The 17,579-nt window shown below is 44.4% G+C and overlaps 1 protein-coding gene across 2 annotated transcripts in view; it reads left to right on the top strand.

Moving 5' to 3' along the window:
• The window catches only part of MICAL2 (microtubule associated monooxygenase, calponin and LIM domain containing 2), a 154,807-nt gene that overhangs the window by 113,596 nt on the left and 23,632 nt on the right, over positions 1-17,579 (top strand). For both annotated transcript variants that reach the window (XM_081198117.1, XM_081198116.1), the window contains 3 exons: positions 3,070-3,259; positions 5,883-6,055; positions 8,842-8,919. In XM_081198117.1, coding sequence (XP_081054243.1) covers positions 3,070-3,259; positions 5,883-6,055; positions 8,842-8,919 — 441 coding nt within the window. The remainder of the gene's footprint in view (positions 1-3,069; positions 3,260-5,882; positions 6,056-8,841; positions 8,920-17,579) is intronic.

Below are 17,579 nucleotides of genomic sequence, written 5' to 3'. Positions count from 1 at the left end.
TTCTAAACAATCAGAGTGAACCCTGGGCCTCCTACTTCTTTGAGTCACGTTTCTCCATATATCTGGCTCCTGTGTTGATGAACTAGCCTCCTTCTCAGGGGAGTCCCCTGTCTCCTCCTTGGTGGGGACGGTGTGCTCTGTTGCTTCCAAGAAGAGCTCCAGCTCTCTAATTCTTTGGAGCGTAGCTACACGTTCCTCCAGTTGCTGGACTTTGTCTTTTAAAAGGGCAATCAACATGCAATTGCTGCAGGTGAAGCTGCCTGCAACCTTTGGCAAGATGGCAAACATTGCGCAGGAATCACAGGCGACTGCAGCTGTTCCCTCCCCTTCCATCTTGAGATCGTGTTGTTGGGGGTGGCTACAGAGGTCCTCCATCATAAAAAGCTTGAAGACAGGACAAATAACTTCGCCCACAAAAAAAAACCTAGGTCTCCCCCAACAAACGTTTGAGACTAGCTCCCCTAAATCTAAAAGATGGATATAACTGCGCGCGCCGCTAGGCGCGCGCCGCTGCCCTACAAACTCTGAGAAGCTCCTCCCACAGCTAATCCCCTGCCTCAACAGAAACCCTGCCCCCTCTGACCTTTACACAGGGAAAACAGCTAATCAGCCACAAGAAACACACACACACAAGAAAACCCTTTTTGCTCCTTCTTCAACTGCTGCCCTACAAACTCTGAGAAGCTCCTCCCACAGCTAATCCCCTGCCTCAACAGAAACCTTGCCCCCTCTGACCTTTACACAGGGAAAAGAGCTAATCAGCCACAAGAAACACACACACACAAGAAAACCCTTTTTGCTCCTTCTTCAACTGCTGCCCTACAAACTCTGAGAAGCTCCTCCCACAGCTAATCCCCTGCCTCAACAGAAACCCTGCCCCCTCTGACCTTTACACAGGGAAAACAGCTAATCAGCCACAAGAAACACACACACACAAGAAAACCCTTTTTGCTCCTTCTTCAACTGCTGCCCTACAAACTCTGAGAAGCTCCTCCCACAGCTAATCCCCTGCCTCAACAGAAACCTTGCCCCCTCTGACCTTTACACAGGGAAAAGAGCTAATCAGCCACAAGAAACACACACACACAAGAAAACCCTTTTTGCTCCTTCTTCAACTGCTGCCCTACAAACTCTGAGAAGCTCCTCCCACAGCTAATCCCCTGCCTCAACAGAAACCCTGCCCCCTCTGACCTTTACACAGGGAAAACAGCTAATCAGCCACAAGAAACACACACACACAAGAAAACCCTTTTTGCTCCTTCTTCAACTGCTGCCCTACAAACTCTGAGAAGCTCCTCCCACAGCTAATCCCCTGCCTCAACAGAAACCCTGCCCCCTCTGACCTTTACACAGGGAAAACAGCTAATCAGCCACAAGAAACACACACACACAAGAAAACCCTTTTTGCTCCTTCTTCAACTGCTGCCCTACAAACTCTGAGAAGCTCCTCCCACAGCTAATCCCCTGCCTCAACAGAAACCTTGCCCCCTCTGACCTTTACACAGGGAAAAGAGCTAATCAGCCACAAGAAACACACACACACAAGAAAACCCTTTTTGCTCCTTCTTCAACTGCTGCCCTACAAACTCTGAGAAGCTCCTCCCACAGCTAATCCCCTGCCTCAACAGAAACCCTGCCCCCTCTGACCTTTACACAGGGAAAACAGCTAATCAGCCACAAGAAACACACACACACAAGAAAACCCTTTTTGCTCCTTCTTCAACTGCTGCCCTACAAACTCTGAGAAGCTCCTCCCACAGCTAATCCCCTGCCTCAACAGAAACCCTGCCCCCTCTGACCTTTACACAGGGAAAACAGCTAATCAGCCACAAGAAACACACACACACAAGAAAACCCTTTTTGCTCCTTCTTCAACTGCTGCCCTACAAACTCTGAGAAGCTCCTCCCACAGCTAATCCCCTGCCTCAACAGAAACCCTGCCCCCTCTGACCTTTACACAGGGAAAACAGCTAATCAGCCACAAGAAACACACACACACAAGAAAACCCTTTTTGCTCCTTCTTCAACTGCTGCCCTACAAACTCAAACTGAATGTTGGAGGGTTTGGGCCAAAAATTAGGAAGTACTTCACAAAGGTGCATTGTTGAACTACAGAGTTTGCTCTCACAAAAGGCAGTGAGGCCACCACTTTAGATGGCTCTAAAAGCACAAATTCATGGAGGTGAAGGCTAGCAGTGGCTGCTAACCCTGGTGCATAGGAGCCAACTCCTAGGGGCTGAGGGGGCTTCATCCCCCCCCATAAAATATTAGAGGGGGCCGGGTCCCTCCAAAGTTGATGGGCATTGCCATTCAAATGGTGTGCATTCACTGTGTCATGTAGCTGATTATGCAGGGCGGGGCTTACCTGCCCCCCCCCAATATTTTATTCAAGTTCGCACCCCTGTCCTGATGGCTATGTTCTACCTCCATTCTCAAAGACAGCATGCTTCTGAATACCCATCTGAACCAAAGTCATTTTGTTGCATGGCTTTGTTGTTGTAAGTCAGTCTGAGTTGCTTTTGCAAGAGAGAGAGGAGAGAGAGTCAGAAGTGACTAAGAGAAAGAAAGAAAGAAAGAAAGAAAGAAAGAAAGAGAAAGAAAGAAAGAAAGAAAGAAAGAAAGAAAGAAAGAAAGAAAGAAAGAAAGTTAATTCTAGTGGGGCTAAATTCATCTGATTTAGCAACCTTTGCCTCTCCATTTTTTTCTGTAAAGAAGCCCAACAAACTACCAGTTATTTCAGTGGACCATATACCAACTTTCTGCACAAGCAACATATTCTAGGCTATTGCAGTCACATAAATAGCACCGTTCACATCTATTGTGGGCCAATTCCATCACTCAATGAGATTTTCCATGCACTGACTGTCCCTAGGACTCTCTTTGAACTGAGAACGGTTGGTATTCTACAAAACTGCCCGGCTTCCCAGAGTTGATTTATTCCAAAATGGCAGCATTTGAAACATTGTCCAGTCTTTACTGTAGCAATACCATATCTGAAGAAATGACTCAGTGTCGCTAAATACATTAATACAATGTGGCATATTTTCATTTCTTTTATCTTTCCTGTAGATTGCTTTAACTATCCAAAAGACGGACCAGCATCTCCAAAGAAGTTCAAGAACGTCCCTGAGCTTGACTTCAGAGGCAGGTGCTCCTCTGTGTCCTCTGAGTGGGCCTTGGTAAGAGTTATCCCAGAGGAAGAGATGACGGAAAACAACCTTCTGGCTGTCCGGGTTATGGTGACCAGTGATGGAAGCAGGTATTTTGGGATGCTTGGATTTGGGAACTGAAACCAGCCTATTTCCCAGCAGGAAGGAGAAAACATGGTTTAGGAGAACCCAGGCATTGTAAAGTCTGTTTGTTAAAATAAACACAGGAGGTGGAATGGGGGAAGGAAGGATGATGCACCAGGAACATTATTTTTTACAGCTGCCTTGAACCTCTTGTGGGCATATGATTAACTTGCAGGAAATATTTACATCCTACACAAAGTTCTGAGTCAGTGCTTTGGGGAGAGGGATTTAATTGAATCAAGACTGGTTCTGCCTCTTATAAAAATTACAGTATTTGAGGACTATTAGAGTTTTCAGGGAAGCAGCACATTCTAGGCCACGATTTTCATCGCCTAAATATGAAGAAGTCCTGCCCTGTTTTTCACTTTAATTACTTTCGCTCAAAGGTAGCCAAAGTGGACCAAAACTCACATCATCCATCGTCATTGGCCTTGCTGGCTGGGACTGATGGGACACAGAGCCCAACAACATCTGGAGGGGAGCACACTAGGTCCATTTATTGCAGCTCTCCTGGTTTGAAGAACCATCCAAAACCCAAAGATAGCAAAGTTTTATGAAAAAAGGGACTGGTCATTGGTTAAAATGCAGAAAATATGACTAGGAGCAAAAAAATGGGGGGAAATAATATTTTTTTAGCCTCTGAAAACAAGCAAAACTTGTGTACACAGTTTTCATAAATAATAATAATAATACTTTATTTATACCCCGCCCATATGGCTGGGTTTCTCCAGCCACTCTGGGTGGCTCCCAACAGAATTAAAAGCACAATAAAACATCAAACATGCAAAAGTTCTATACACCTTATACATAAGCAAATAGAGAATGCTGGTGGTACAGCGATTAAGAGTATGCCTTTGCTTCTATTCCAAATTATTGCATTCTATATTCATTTCTAAAATGAAATAAATGCATGTTTGTTTGTTCATAATTCTTTTTTGGGGGGTGTTATGAAAATATAGAGGCAAATGGGAGGAGCAGTTATTGGAACTGGTGAGGCATTGCATTGCATTGCTTTGCAAATTGACCATTCTGTAGGCAAGGGGATCTTGGAGTGCTCTGAAAGTGTCAAGACATGAGAACTGTAAAACTTGAAGCATAGAAACATTGACATAAAAACTTTGCAAAAGCTTCCTGAGGCACTGCAAATTGATACAACAAGGGAACATTTTGTAGGGAGGAGGGGAATCTCAGAATGCTCTGAAGGTGCCATGACATGAAAACTGTCCAGCTTGTTGAAGTGGAGAGCAACTGGGAAGCTTAGACGATGTAAGGAAAGGAGAGAGATTCAATTCAGTTTGCATTTAAAAGTGAACCTACCTGATGTCAGGGCGGGTGTCAGGAACAGGTCAGCAGTAACTCACAAGGTGTCAGTGAAGTTAACGCTTTACTCAAAGAAACAGCTCAGGCCTAATGAGCACAGCAACTCTTCCCAGTAAGTCTTGCCCCAAAGAGGCAGTTGTGAGACTGATGGTTCCCACCTTCCCATAGCTCCCTAAGTCACCTCCTTCGGTTCCTTCCCAAGCAATCTGAGGCTCCATTGTCTTGCCTGTCTATGCTCTGCACTCTTCATGCCTCTTTAGTTTCTGGGAGACCAGGGGGATGAAAGCAGGTCAAAGCAGAATGGGGACACCCCCTGGCATCTTTAGCAGCCTGTCTCATATCTGTCCTGCTGCCCCCAACCCTGCTCTCCAGCCTCTGCTTCTGCCTCTGAGTCTGGACTGCTGTCTGCCACAGCCTCTTCCTGCTCACTAAGCTTTGTTGCCTCTTCCATTTCCAACACCTCCTCCTCTCAGTCTGCTCCCTCTTCTTCCTCTGACCACTCATCATCTTCCCACCACCAATTCTCAGGCTCTGAACCATCTTCCCTTAAGGGTTCCCCAGCTGGTGTCTCCCACCATGACACCTGATTTGTACTTTCTGAAACAACAGTGAATTAAAACACAGCCATCCTTCAAAATTCATATTTCTCCAGTGAAGTAATGTGTACAAAAATGCATGTATTTGAGTAAGGGGGGGATGGATATACTAATTAAAATAGCATAGGAAATAACGTAGAAAACACATTAAGGGAAATTGACTTGCAAAAATGTGTGTATTAGGCAAAATTGCACACAAAAGCATGTAAATTAAACTAAAACGCTGATCAATTTTCTGGAGTTCTTTTAACACCCCCCCCCAAAAAAAAAATATTGGGGGAAAGAGAAGCTGAGAGAAACAGAGGCTGACAGATCCATGCATCTCTAAGAGAATGTATCCTGTGGCATAAGAAAAGCCCACCAGTTCCGATGAAGAAACTCATGGGTTCCCATCAAGCTTAGTAAAAATATCTATGGTGTGAAACAGATTTCTGTATTAAATTCAGACTGCCTCAAATTCCTGGAAAATGCTAAAAGTAATTGAAGAAGCTAGTGCCTTTGCAATCAGTGCTAAGCTACTGTGAATATTTAAGTTGCAACTGCTCAGCACTTTCCAGTGACCCATGCTTATGAAGACAGAAGGGCAGCTGTGAAATATTTGACGGGCAGTTTTGTTCCACTTGCTGGCCATATGCTATTATTGTGACAGGTCTTTCTCTTTTTTGCTTCTTAGCTCAGATCTAGAGCCTGATTTTGATGGGGACGCATCTATCTCTGAAAGTGATGAAGGGCTGTTCCCATTGCCTGAGCCAAGGACCAGTGCCCCATCCCTACGAAAGCCTCTGTTGCGGAACACAAGCTTGGGGAAGAAGGAAGAAGGCCATGAAAAGTCGAAGGCTGCAAATGGCAAGTTCTGTAACAACTCAATCCATTCACGCCATCAAGGGGTCATTCAAAAGCTCTTGTTGTCCAGAGAGTGATTGGATTTAACTGTGCAACTTGTGAGTGTTGGGATTCCAAATTTCCCAAAGCTTTTTAGCTTTCAGGAGCTTGGCCTTAGCTTGCCCACACCTACGGTAGTCAGAAGGAGAAGAGGGTGGAGCTCCAGCACCTTAGATCTGCTGAAGTTAGAGTAAGTTAGATCTTCTGAAATGCCTAGCTCCAGAACTATTAACAGTTCATGAGCCTGTCATCTTTGGTAACTGACCACTCTAACCAGATTCCACTGTGACACAGCCAATGGCGGTCAGAGGGACTGTTACTCTAAAGCATTGCTGGGGAACCCTTGGCCCTCCAGGTACTTCTGAACTACAGCTCCCGTCAGTCCCAGCCAATATGGCCAAAGGTCAGGTATAATGGGAATTGTAGTCCAGTAACATCTTGGTGATCATAGAATGCCCACCAATACTCAAGAGCAGAGGTAGGAAACCTGTGGCACTTCAAATGTTGATGAACTGCAACTCACAACATCACAGGTCATTGGCTGTGCTTGCTGGTGCCGATGGGAGGTGTAGTTCAGCAACATCTGGAGGGCCAATGGCTCCCCACACCTGCTCTAGAGAGTGGGGAGGGGATTGTAGAATTAAAAAGAAAAACATTGCACAATACATCCAAACAACTGAACACAACACCGCAAAAATCCATAGGCCTGAATTTTCATGGTTGCAAGGTAAGTGTCATTAAACACAATAATACTGATAGAATCCTGAATAGGTTTCATTCTTGTATTTTTCCATTATTTTATTTTTATCCTTGTTTCGTTTCAAAAGACCAAGGTTTCTCATTGTGACCTGTAACCGCTCTGCAACCACAGGCTTCTCCAGTTGCCTTTGATGTGAAATTGTTCAGAGAAATATCAAGTGGAGGTTAATTCGGTTTTTTGCTCTGACAGCACATTGCAAACATAAATTTGCAGAACAATAACTTGATAAAAAAGGCAATATTTTAATCCAAGCACCCCAGGCAAAGAGCCTTGTATGAATTAAATTGCTGTTTGAATAACGATTATCTTTGGAAATGCAACAGGGAACTGAAGAGGTGTCCAGCTGAAGAGGACCATGTGTAATAACAGCAAAAGCCTTTCTCTTCCCCTTGCTTTGTTTTGGCCAAATAAAGCTCAACTTTTTTTCCTCAAGATCAATCTATGTTACGAATGTTCCCCTTTAGTTTGCTGTTATCTTACCTCCAAACTCTTCCTTGTCATTGACAGGGTCACATGGTACATCATGTATTTTCTCCCTTTTTTGCTCCTTAGTTGCCTTTTATATCTCTGTTCCACCCCCGCGGCTCTGTTGCATATGCTTTCTTACTTGCATTGTTTGTTTGCCTGCGCAGCGCAACTAGCTTTTTCCTGAAGCATATTGGAAGAGTTCTGTTTATTGTGCTCTGCATATTCCCATGGGAATGGTCATGGTGATAAATAACTTCTGCAGAGAAAGACAAATGTTACATTTTCTCCCATAGTTATATGAAAGCCCACAAGGAAGAGAAACCATAAGAGCCATAGAATCTGCAGTGCACAAAACAAGCTCTTGTGACGCAGGATTCTGTGAAAGTTAATCATTTAAAAGTTGAACAGCAATTCCAAGGAGTTGAGAAGTGGCACTTTCTGAGGAAACACTGGTTGGTGAACGTTGCCCTCTAGTGGTTAATAGGCACTTTCATATTGATCTGCATGCCTGCTCGGTCTTGCAAGTTGCTGACTGTAAACCTATGCTTGAAAAACAGAAATCTTAACTGTATACTGTGCTGGCAGGGATGAGGAGCAGAAGCTGTCCCTCTCTAGATGGTGCTGGACTCCAGCTTCCATCAGCATCACCCAGCATCACCCAATGGTCAGGGGATGGTGGGAGCTAGTAGTCCAAACAATATCCAGAGGCAAGAAGGTTTCCTGCCTCTGCTCTACTGCTTAAATTGAAGGCCTTTTCAGATGACACTAAAGATGCAACCAGTGCTGTTTTTCTGGGGAAAGGTGTGCCAGAACTCACTCTTGCTCTCTTAGAATGGGAATGGTGCCAACCTGAGAGGTGCCGGAACTGAGTTCCGGCTGAAAAAAACCCTCTGGTTGCAACCCTATACAGTGGTACCTTGGTTCTCAAACTTAATCCGTTCTGGGAGTCCATTCGAAAACCAAGGCGTGGCTTCTGATTGGCTGCAGGAGCTTCCTGCACCCAAGCAGAAGCTGCGTCGGATGTTTGGCTTCTGACAAACGTTCGCAAACTGGAACACTTACTTCTGGGTTTGCGGCATTTAGGAGCTGATTTGTTCGGCAACTAAGACATTCAGGAACCATGGTTCCACTGTATATATTTATTCAGAAGTAAATCCTATTACATCCTGGAAGACTTGCTCGCAGTGTGTATACTGGATTGCAACTGAAAAGTGCTTTAACCCTGCTGGTTTTTTTTGCATGTATATAAGTTACTAATGGGAAATGTCTGATCTAGATAGTGCAGCTCTAGAGATTGTTGGGTGTTTGATTTGGAATTGCCAATGTGTTACAGTAGCTCAGGGTGGGGGGGGGAGAATATGCTATTCTTGGGACCATGGAATTTCACTTCCAGGGCAGGGAATGGAAGCACAAAAGGACATACAGTTGCTTGACCCTTTAGTGAAACCTCTATTCATTCAATATATTGTTTTAAAAAAATTTCAAATGGACCATTTTAAAGTGTCCTTTTCCATTTCTTTAGCTCTTCAACGAGCCCAGAGTCTTCGAGAACCTTCTGCCTCAAAAAAGTACCAAAACTGGAAGAAGAAAATTCAGTCAAGTAAGATTTAGAATGGGTCTTAACTGTTTTCCTTTCCACTGGTTCCCTGCTCCAAATCCCTTTCCTCATGAGGTTTCCCCCTGCTGGGGTTTCAAATGAATGATAGTCACATGATTGGTTCTCCCTTCTGGCCCATCCTGCATCTGCAAAACATACATGTGTTAGAAGTTAGAGTCCAACAGCATCAGTGGAAGAGCATCTGCCTTGCTTGCAGAAGGCTATCCGTGGCCCCTAACCCTGATGCCTATGTTCTGCTTCCACTAGCTTCTGAATGCCAGGTGCTGGGGGGGAGAGTGTTGCTGTGCTTGGCTCCTGCTTTTGGGCTTCCCAGAGGCATCCGGTTGGTGTCTGTGACAACCGCATCCTGTGCTAGATGGGCCTACTGGCCTGATCCTGCAAGACTCTTCTTATACTCTTACAACAGAAGGTCCCAGATTCAATCCCTGATATCTCCAAGTCGGGTTGGGAAGGTCTCCAGTTTGAAACCCCAGAAAGCTGCTGCCCTAGATGGGCCAATGATCTGATTTGGTGTAATACAGATTCCTGTGTTCTTGTGATACTTCTCAGGTATCTCTTGCCTGTGGTCTGTCTTCTACTATGTACATGTGGACCTCTCAGCATCCGGGAACACACTTGCATCTCTGAGCAAGTTGCTGTCACAGTGGCATGCCCATTTGGTTGGCACAGCTACATACAATCTCTGAAGCTGTTATTCGGCTTCTGCAATGCATTCTACATGGGGCTACCTTTGAAGGTGACCTGGAAACTACAACTAATCCAGAATGCGGCAGCTAGACTGGTGACTGGGAGTGGCCACTGGGACCATATAGAATAGAATAGAATAGAATAGAATAGATTCTTTATTGTCATTACACAAGTGCAACATTGTACAAAGTGCAACGAAATTGGATGCCATCCCTTAAAACATCAAAAGCAAAACAACAACAACAACCAAACAAACCACATTCCAGCCACACCCACACCACACCCATCAAACTCCCAGGTCACACTATCGAGTTACAGCATTCAAAAAGGCCACAGCTCTTGGATAGAAACTGTTTTTCAGTCTATTTGTCTTTGACTTGATGTTTCTATATCTCCTGCCAGAAGGCAGTAGTGCAAACAGACCGTGTCCCGGGTGAGATGAATCCTGCAGGATGTTATTTGCTTTCCTAAGACAACGGGAACCGTACAGTTCTTCCAAAGATGGGAGAGGATGACCAATAATCCTTTGGGCTGTGGTTATGACCTTCTGGAGCACCTTCCTCTCCCTAGCTGTACAACTGGAGAACCAAGCACAAATACAGTATGTAAGAATGCTCTCTATGGAGCCTCGGTAGAAGCACACCAGCAGTCTCTCACTCAGATTGTTCTTCTTTAAAAGTCTGAGGAAATAAATTCTCTGCTGGGCCTTCTTCACCAGAGCAGTGGTATGTGCGCTCCAAGTCATGCCCTGATCGATAGCTACTCCCAAAAACCTGAATTCCGCCACCCTCTCCACCCGTTCCCCGTTGATATACAAGGGCTGAATGTCCGCCTTTTTTTTCCTGTAATCCACCACCAATTCCTTGGTCTTAGCCGTATTAAGAGCCAGATTGTTCTCTCCACACCAAACACAGAGCCGCTCCACCTCGTCCCGATAGGCGGACTCATCCCCTCCTGAAATGAGCCCCACCACCGTAGTGTCATCAGCAAACTTGATGATTTTGTTGCTGGAATAGATGGCTGTACAGTCATACGTATAGAGAGTGTAGAGCAGGGGACTCAACACACAACCCTGTGGTGAGCCGGTGTTAAGGCTAAGGGCTGTGGACATGTGTGACCCTACTCTAACCCTCTGAGAACGTTCTGACAAAAAATCCAAAACCCAGAGACAGGTGGAGTTGGAGAGTCCAATCGCCTCTAGCTTGGACACCAGTCTATGGGGGAGGATAGTGTTAAAAGCAGAGCTAAAGTCCACAAACAGCAGCCTCACATAACTCCCCGGCTGCTCCAGATGGGACAGAGCAGCATGGAGAGTGGTATTGATGACGTCTTCTGTGGATCTATTTGCTCTGTATGCAAACTGGTATATAACACCGGTCCTGAGAGATCTGCATTGGCTCACAATACATTTGCGAGCACAATTCAAAATGTTGGTGCTGACCTTTAAAGCCCTAAACGGCCTTAGTCCTGTATACCTGAAGGAGTGTCTCCACCCCCATCGTTCTGCCCAGACACTGAGATCCAGCGCCGAGGGCCTTCTGGCAGTTCCCTCACTGCGAGAAGTGAGGTTAGAGGGAACCAGGCAGAGGGCCTTCTCGGTAGTGGCGCCTGCCCTGTGGAACACCCTCCCATCAGATGTCAAGGAAATAAACAACTATCTGACTTTTAGAAGACATCTGAAGGCAGCCCTGTTTAGGGAAGTTTTTAATGTGTGATGTTTTATTGTGTTTTTAATATTCTGTTGGGAGCTGCCCAGAGTGGCTGGGGTATAAATAATAAATTTATTATTATTATTATTATTATTATTATTATTATTATTATTATTATTATTACTATTAGGCACAATAATTGTGAGAACTTGCCAGAGCCCACTTCCTATAATAATAATGCTGTTGTTAGTAGTAGTAGTAGTAATAATAATAATAATAATAATAATAATAATAGCATTAAGAGTAATAATCCTGACTGCAGCTTCCACAAATAGTTTCTATTTTCTTCTCCTTTTCTGTAGTTTCTTCCTCTTTTACTGAAGTTTGTAAGACCAGTTTTTGTATAGCTGTGCCTTAGCCTACTGGTTAAAAACCAACAAGAGGCAACACTTTAACAATCTTTTAAGGGTAGGTGGGGAGCAAGCCTACTGCCAGCTCCTTTTGCAGCTTGCTCATTTACACATTTGTTTAAAGCTTTGCCTATTTATGTGTGTAAACCTCCCATGTGGGTCTGGTGATGAATCTCCAGAGGGAGCTAACAGCCCACCAGAAGGAGATGAGTGAATTTTAAGAAAATAGCAAAACCCATCTACTGACAGAAACCAGCTCCTGCCCCAACCACAGTATTTTGATTCACCACCTCCACCCGCCATTGTCTGAAAAGCTGTGGTTTTAATATCTTTGTAAAATTCACTGTGTCTAGAAACCAGAATCTTCAACATGGACTTGTCACCCAGGCCAGTGTGTGTGTGTGTGTAAGTTCAGTTCACTCCCCCCCCCCTTAAGTGAGCGCATTTCATGATGTCAATGTAAAAATAAGGGGAGCTGTAATCTCTTCCAGAATCAGGTTAGAAGTGCAGTCACATAATATTCAAATAAGCCTTTAAACTGGATCAGTCAATCAAAGAAACGAACAGGAACAGTTTTTCTGTTGGCTTGTGGTGAAGGCGAGTTCCTAAGGTTCAGGTGTGTGTGTGTCATCTGAATTCATTTGCACCTGTTCATGCAAAATTCAACTTTCTCTCCGCTAAACAATTCCATGGCTTCCCCACCTCCACAAGCAGCCATTTGCAAAAGCTAATCTGATGCAGGTGTGCTTCAGTGCTTTTGTCTGGGTTTCCTGCTTTTGGCACTAATTTGGGTGCCATGATCTAATGAACTAATGAAGGGAGAGGAGGGGTGTAGCTGAAGAAAATCACATGTTTCTGCTAGAATAGCAAGGTGGTGTAAGTGTTGAAGCTTGGCATATCTATTGCAGCAGATCGCAGAAATAGTCTGTTAAGACGGCTGGTTGAAAGAATAAAGAAACTTAAGGTTGGCTACACCTGATAAGCAAATCCATTCAGAGTACATACAAGCTTATACAGGAACAGATGGGGCTCATTAACCTGCAAGGTAGTCAATCTAAGAGAAGGAAAACCCTAATCCAGTGATGGCCAAACTTGGCCCTCCAGACTACAACTCCCATCATCCCTAGCTAACAGGACCAGTGGTCAGGGATGATGGGAACTGTAGTCCCAAAATGGCTGGAGGGCCAAGTTTGTCCATCACTGCCCTAATCCTAAACCTCCACTGCCTTGCAATTATGCTCCTTCATGAGAAAGGCTTCAGGAATAAACCCTGAGGAACAATCTGTATCCATTGCCTTGTGGAACTTCTTTGGGAGAAGCAAAGGCTAAGGAGTAAACTCTACACAAATTGAGAGTGGAGTCCCTAAGACGGTTGGATGGCATCTTGTATGCCTCCTTCCAGCAACTCCTGCAGCCAAGCTGGTGCCAAACATGTTGCTCTGCTTTCTTTGGACCACATCTGTGAGGCTGATATTCTTGTCTGCGCAGCCCAAGACCTCCACACACTGCCCAGGTCACTTCAGTGCTGCTAACATAGCAAAACAAGCTTATGCATGGCTTTCATGGAGTCATGAAGTTAACAAAAGGAAAGTCTAGCACTGAAGAAGAAGCAGCAGGAAAGTCATATATGAGAGAAGAACAATTTGCAGGTAGATACTCAAGAAGGAATCAGCGAGGGAAGAATAGATAGCTTTTTTGTCTACTGCCCCACACTGGTTCGGGTTATGTATTGCAAGCATTGTTGCTTTACTCTCAGTCATGAGCTGCTCACCCCAAGAAAGAAAGAAAGAAAGAAAGAAAGAAAGAAAGAAAGAAAGAAAGAAAGAAAGAAAAGGGTGACAAGTGTTTAAGGAGATGGGGCTTAACATGTTTGGGATGTTTTATGCTTAGAAGAAAGGGTGGTTGGGGAAGGATGATGATGGGATGCAGAGAGCATGGTAGGGAATTCTCCTCCCCCACATTATGCTAGAACCTGTGAAATCGATGGGAGATTCAGGACAAACAAAATCCTGTTTTCACACAGTACATAATAAATGCATGGAAAGAGTTGCCACAAGATGTGCTGGTAGCTACTGACTTAGATCAGATGGGCAGAAGATAGAACAGGATTTACTGGCAGATTGATAAGACAATGGCCAATAGTTCTCCTAATTGTCGCAGCAACAACAAAAGGCTTTTTCTTTCTAAATACGGCTGCTCTAATGAAGAAAGCATTTGGGGGGGGAAATCCAGGGATGGATTTTTATATGGAATGACTGCTAACTTCATTCACTAGTAAGAACAAACAATTGGGCTAAGCATGTTCTCAAATACACCTTGTTTCTTAATTCTAAGGTTGTTTCCCAAGCTGCTATTGTGCATCTGGCTCTGACTGGTGGATTTTGGGGTTCTGGAAAACTGAAGCCTGCCCACATCTGGCTTCACAGCTTCAACCTGAGCTTAGACATAGTTATGAAAGACCACTCTTACTTAGCTAACTAATCCTCAAGGTTCAGAGGTGCTATTCTGAATAGCAGCTGCTATAGAGCAAGCAAAGGGAGAGGATGTTGCCTTCATGCAGCCTTGTAGCTTGCAAAGTAAAACTAAATATAAAGTATGGTGATGCTGGCTAGGGAATCTGTGGCTACAAGGCTGCTTTCAAGCCCAGCCAGTTGGCTTTCCAAGAAGCATGTAGTTGACTACTCTTGTAAGCCAGACATTGGACTATGGTGGCTCTTTGGTCTGAATCAACAGAGCTGCTCTTACCTCCATTCCTTGAATCCTAGGATCTGAAGGTGATACTAAGAAATGTGGGGAAGAAGCACATTACAAGGAAACTGCTGGCAATCACTGGGATAGCATCACTGGGGTTAGAGTATGCATGAAAGGGTCGAGAACACTGTCTTTGGTATTGGTTTAGTTTCGGTTGCTGAAGCTGAGGTGAACGAAACACTAGGAGAGTCCTGCTCTCTGGATATCCTTGCCTATGAAAGTTAGCTGAAGGGAATTGGTCAAGCAGATAGAAGGGGTAGCTAATGCTTCTTTGCAGGAAGGGGTGGGAACTCTGAAGGAGGTGTTGGTGTGCTTATCCTCAAGAAGCCCTACCTAGCCCTGACCTATTGAACAACTACAGCTCAGTGGAGAAAACTGTCTGCCACCTTGCTCTCCTAAACATTGTTATTTAGACAAGCCTACCCAAATGTTCGAATACCCGCAACGGGGTGAGCTCCTGTTGCTCGGTCCCTGCTCCTCCCACTTAGCAGTTCAAAAGCACGTCAAAGTGCAAGTAGATAAATAGGTACCGCTCCGGTGGAAAGGGAAACGACGTTTCTGTGCGCTGCTCTGGTTCGCCAGAAGCGGCTTAGTCATGCTGGCCACATGACCCGGAAGCTGTATGCCGGCTCCCTCGGCCAATAAAGCGAGATGAGCGCCCCAACCCCAGAGTCGGTCACGACTGGACCTAATGGTCAGGGGTCCCTTTACCTTTACCTTTTACCCAGATGTTTAGCAAGTTGATGCAGGCTTCAATCTGTTATTAGTCTATTGTTATTTCAACTTTTTGAAAGTATCAGATCATTGTTGATCATTTTGCTTATTGATAATTTTATTGTTTTATCTTTTTTGCAAACTGCTTGGAGGTTTGTTTGTTTTTTTAAAAAATCAAGTGACTTACACATTTTATGAAATAAAATAATAAATAAACTATAGTCAATAAAATCCAGAGATAAAGAATTACACAACTTTTAGAAAACATCTGAAAGCTGTCCTGTATTGTGAAGTTTTAAATGTTTGACATTTTGCTATGTTTTTATATGCACTGTAGGCCTCCCAGAGTGGCTGGGGTATAAATAATAAAATTATTCTTATTATTTATTATTATCCAGGACATCCCTTGCTTGTTTTAAATTTGCAGGCATCAGCTGGAGTCATTTTACTTGCCTTCCAGGACAATGAACTATACTAACACTTATATTAATAAATGTGTTGATTTATCCAAAGCTGTGCAAATATTCCCTGCATTTATTATTTTGTTGAGAGAGAGAGAGAGAGAGAGAGAGAGAGAGAGAGAGAGGGAGAGAAATACACATTCGATATTAAGTTATGTGATCCAAGAATCCATATTGGAATAAACATAGTCTCCTACGTTGCAGAGAACAAAAACATTTCCTCCATTGCGTCTGAAATAAAAGATCTTTGACAGCTGCTGCTCTTGTCTCCTGCTGTGCTTAATTGGCACCACCAGGAGCAGAGCTCAGCCATTCAGTCAATGAAGGGATGGGGCGCGGGGGGGGGGGGGCTTGAATTCCATTGTGGAAAAGTTGCCATTTGGTGGGGAAATGATGGAACAGCGGAAACTCTGCCACACAATTCTTAAGGTGTGGCTAGGAAATTACTCAATGGCAAGCTGGCGATGGTTTATATGGCAATATTGTTAGCCAGCGAGACTTTCTGTTGCAGGGGTGAGAGGAGAACCTGACAGGGCCAGAAGACTGCAGTCAGGGAATCCAAATGTGGCAGCCAATTTGCAAAGCCATGGTAGAACTCGATAGTATTGAACATCCAATTTGGTGGTGTTGTTTTTAAAGCCCTAAAGCAGTTACATAGAAACAGCATCCTACAAGCTTCTCTGAGTGTGGGTAGTTTTCTATAATATTAATTGCACCAGAATAATTAGATTTCTTTTTTCACTCAGTGGCACAGGCTGTATTGTTGATTTTAACTCTTTCATGTTTAGTTTAATTGCCTATTTTATGGCTCCTTTACACTTTGGGAACTGATGAAAACTGAAAAGGGGATTGATTGCACATCTCTAAATAAAATAGGGATGCCAATATATGACTGAAGCAATGTGCAGCTACCTCCTCCCATACCCACCAACCTGCATGCATGCTGAGGTCATCAAGCTGATGCCTCTCTCTAGAAACCACCCCCTGCAGACTTGAGGATTGTTGCAACAAGTAGTGGCAATGCAGCTATGGAAAGCCCCTTTCCCTGCAGGTGCAAAACGAAGCTTTATTTCACCTGGGTCAAAGACTCCTTTTGGCACCCCCCATACACATGTCTGGGAGCCTCAATGGTGCCTCTCTGGAGGCTTCACCAAGGGCAAAAAAACCCAGCTAGTCCCCCCCCCCCCCATATCTACGGCACTGTTCACTCAGTCACCTTTCCTATTTTTTAGGCCCAGGGCAATTTTTTTTCTTCAATTAACTGGGCATTTAAAAACATGTTTACTATTGGGCATAGCACTCCAAACATAAGAACGTAAGAAGAGCTTTCTTGATCAGGCCAATGGCCCATCTTGTCCATCATCCCCTTCTCACAGTGGCCAACCAGATGCCTGGAGGAAACCAGCAAGCAGAAGATGAGCCCAAGAGCCTTCTCCATCCCCCTGGTTTCCAACAACTGGTATTCAGATGCATTGCTGCCTCTAACTGTGGAGGCAGAGCATAGCCTGTTGGGATTTTTGACTACATGCCATTCTGTGCAGCTTCACACAGACTCAACTAAGCATTGGCCGAAAGCCAAGATGACTGAGCAGAGAGGAGTTATTCTGCTTGGAGATATGAGACCTTGGATACAGCTCTACCATTGGTTGAGGTCTCACGCAGGCGTGATGACTTATGGCCTTACTGACGGGATAGTTTTGTTGGTCAGTGTGATGTTCTGAGTTCTGAGAGTCGTTTGGAGTTTGTTAAGAGAGAGCTAGTTAAGATCCATATCTGTTCTTGTATATAGTAACTTGTAGAGTCTGCTGTAAATAATAAACACCTCTAAGTAACCAAGTTACTGGTAGCAGCGTCTTGTTCCTGCTTCGTCCATCCTGCCTGCAACTGATTGCTTTCTGGAACTCTGCGTATGCTCTGCTAAGGTCCTGCAACAGGTCAAAGTTGCAAAACACCATTATAGCCATCATGGC

The sequence above is a fragment of the Podarcis bocagei genome (genome assembly GCF_964188305.1).
Source record: "Podarcis bocagei genome assembly, chromosome: 1".
Lineage (NCBI taxonomy): Eukaryota > Metazoa > Chordata > Lepidosauria > Squamata > Lacertidae > Podarcis > Podarcis bocagei.
This window is presented reverse-complemented; position numbering and strand designations above follow the sequence as displayed.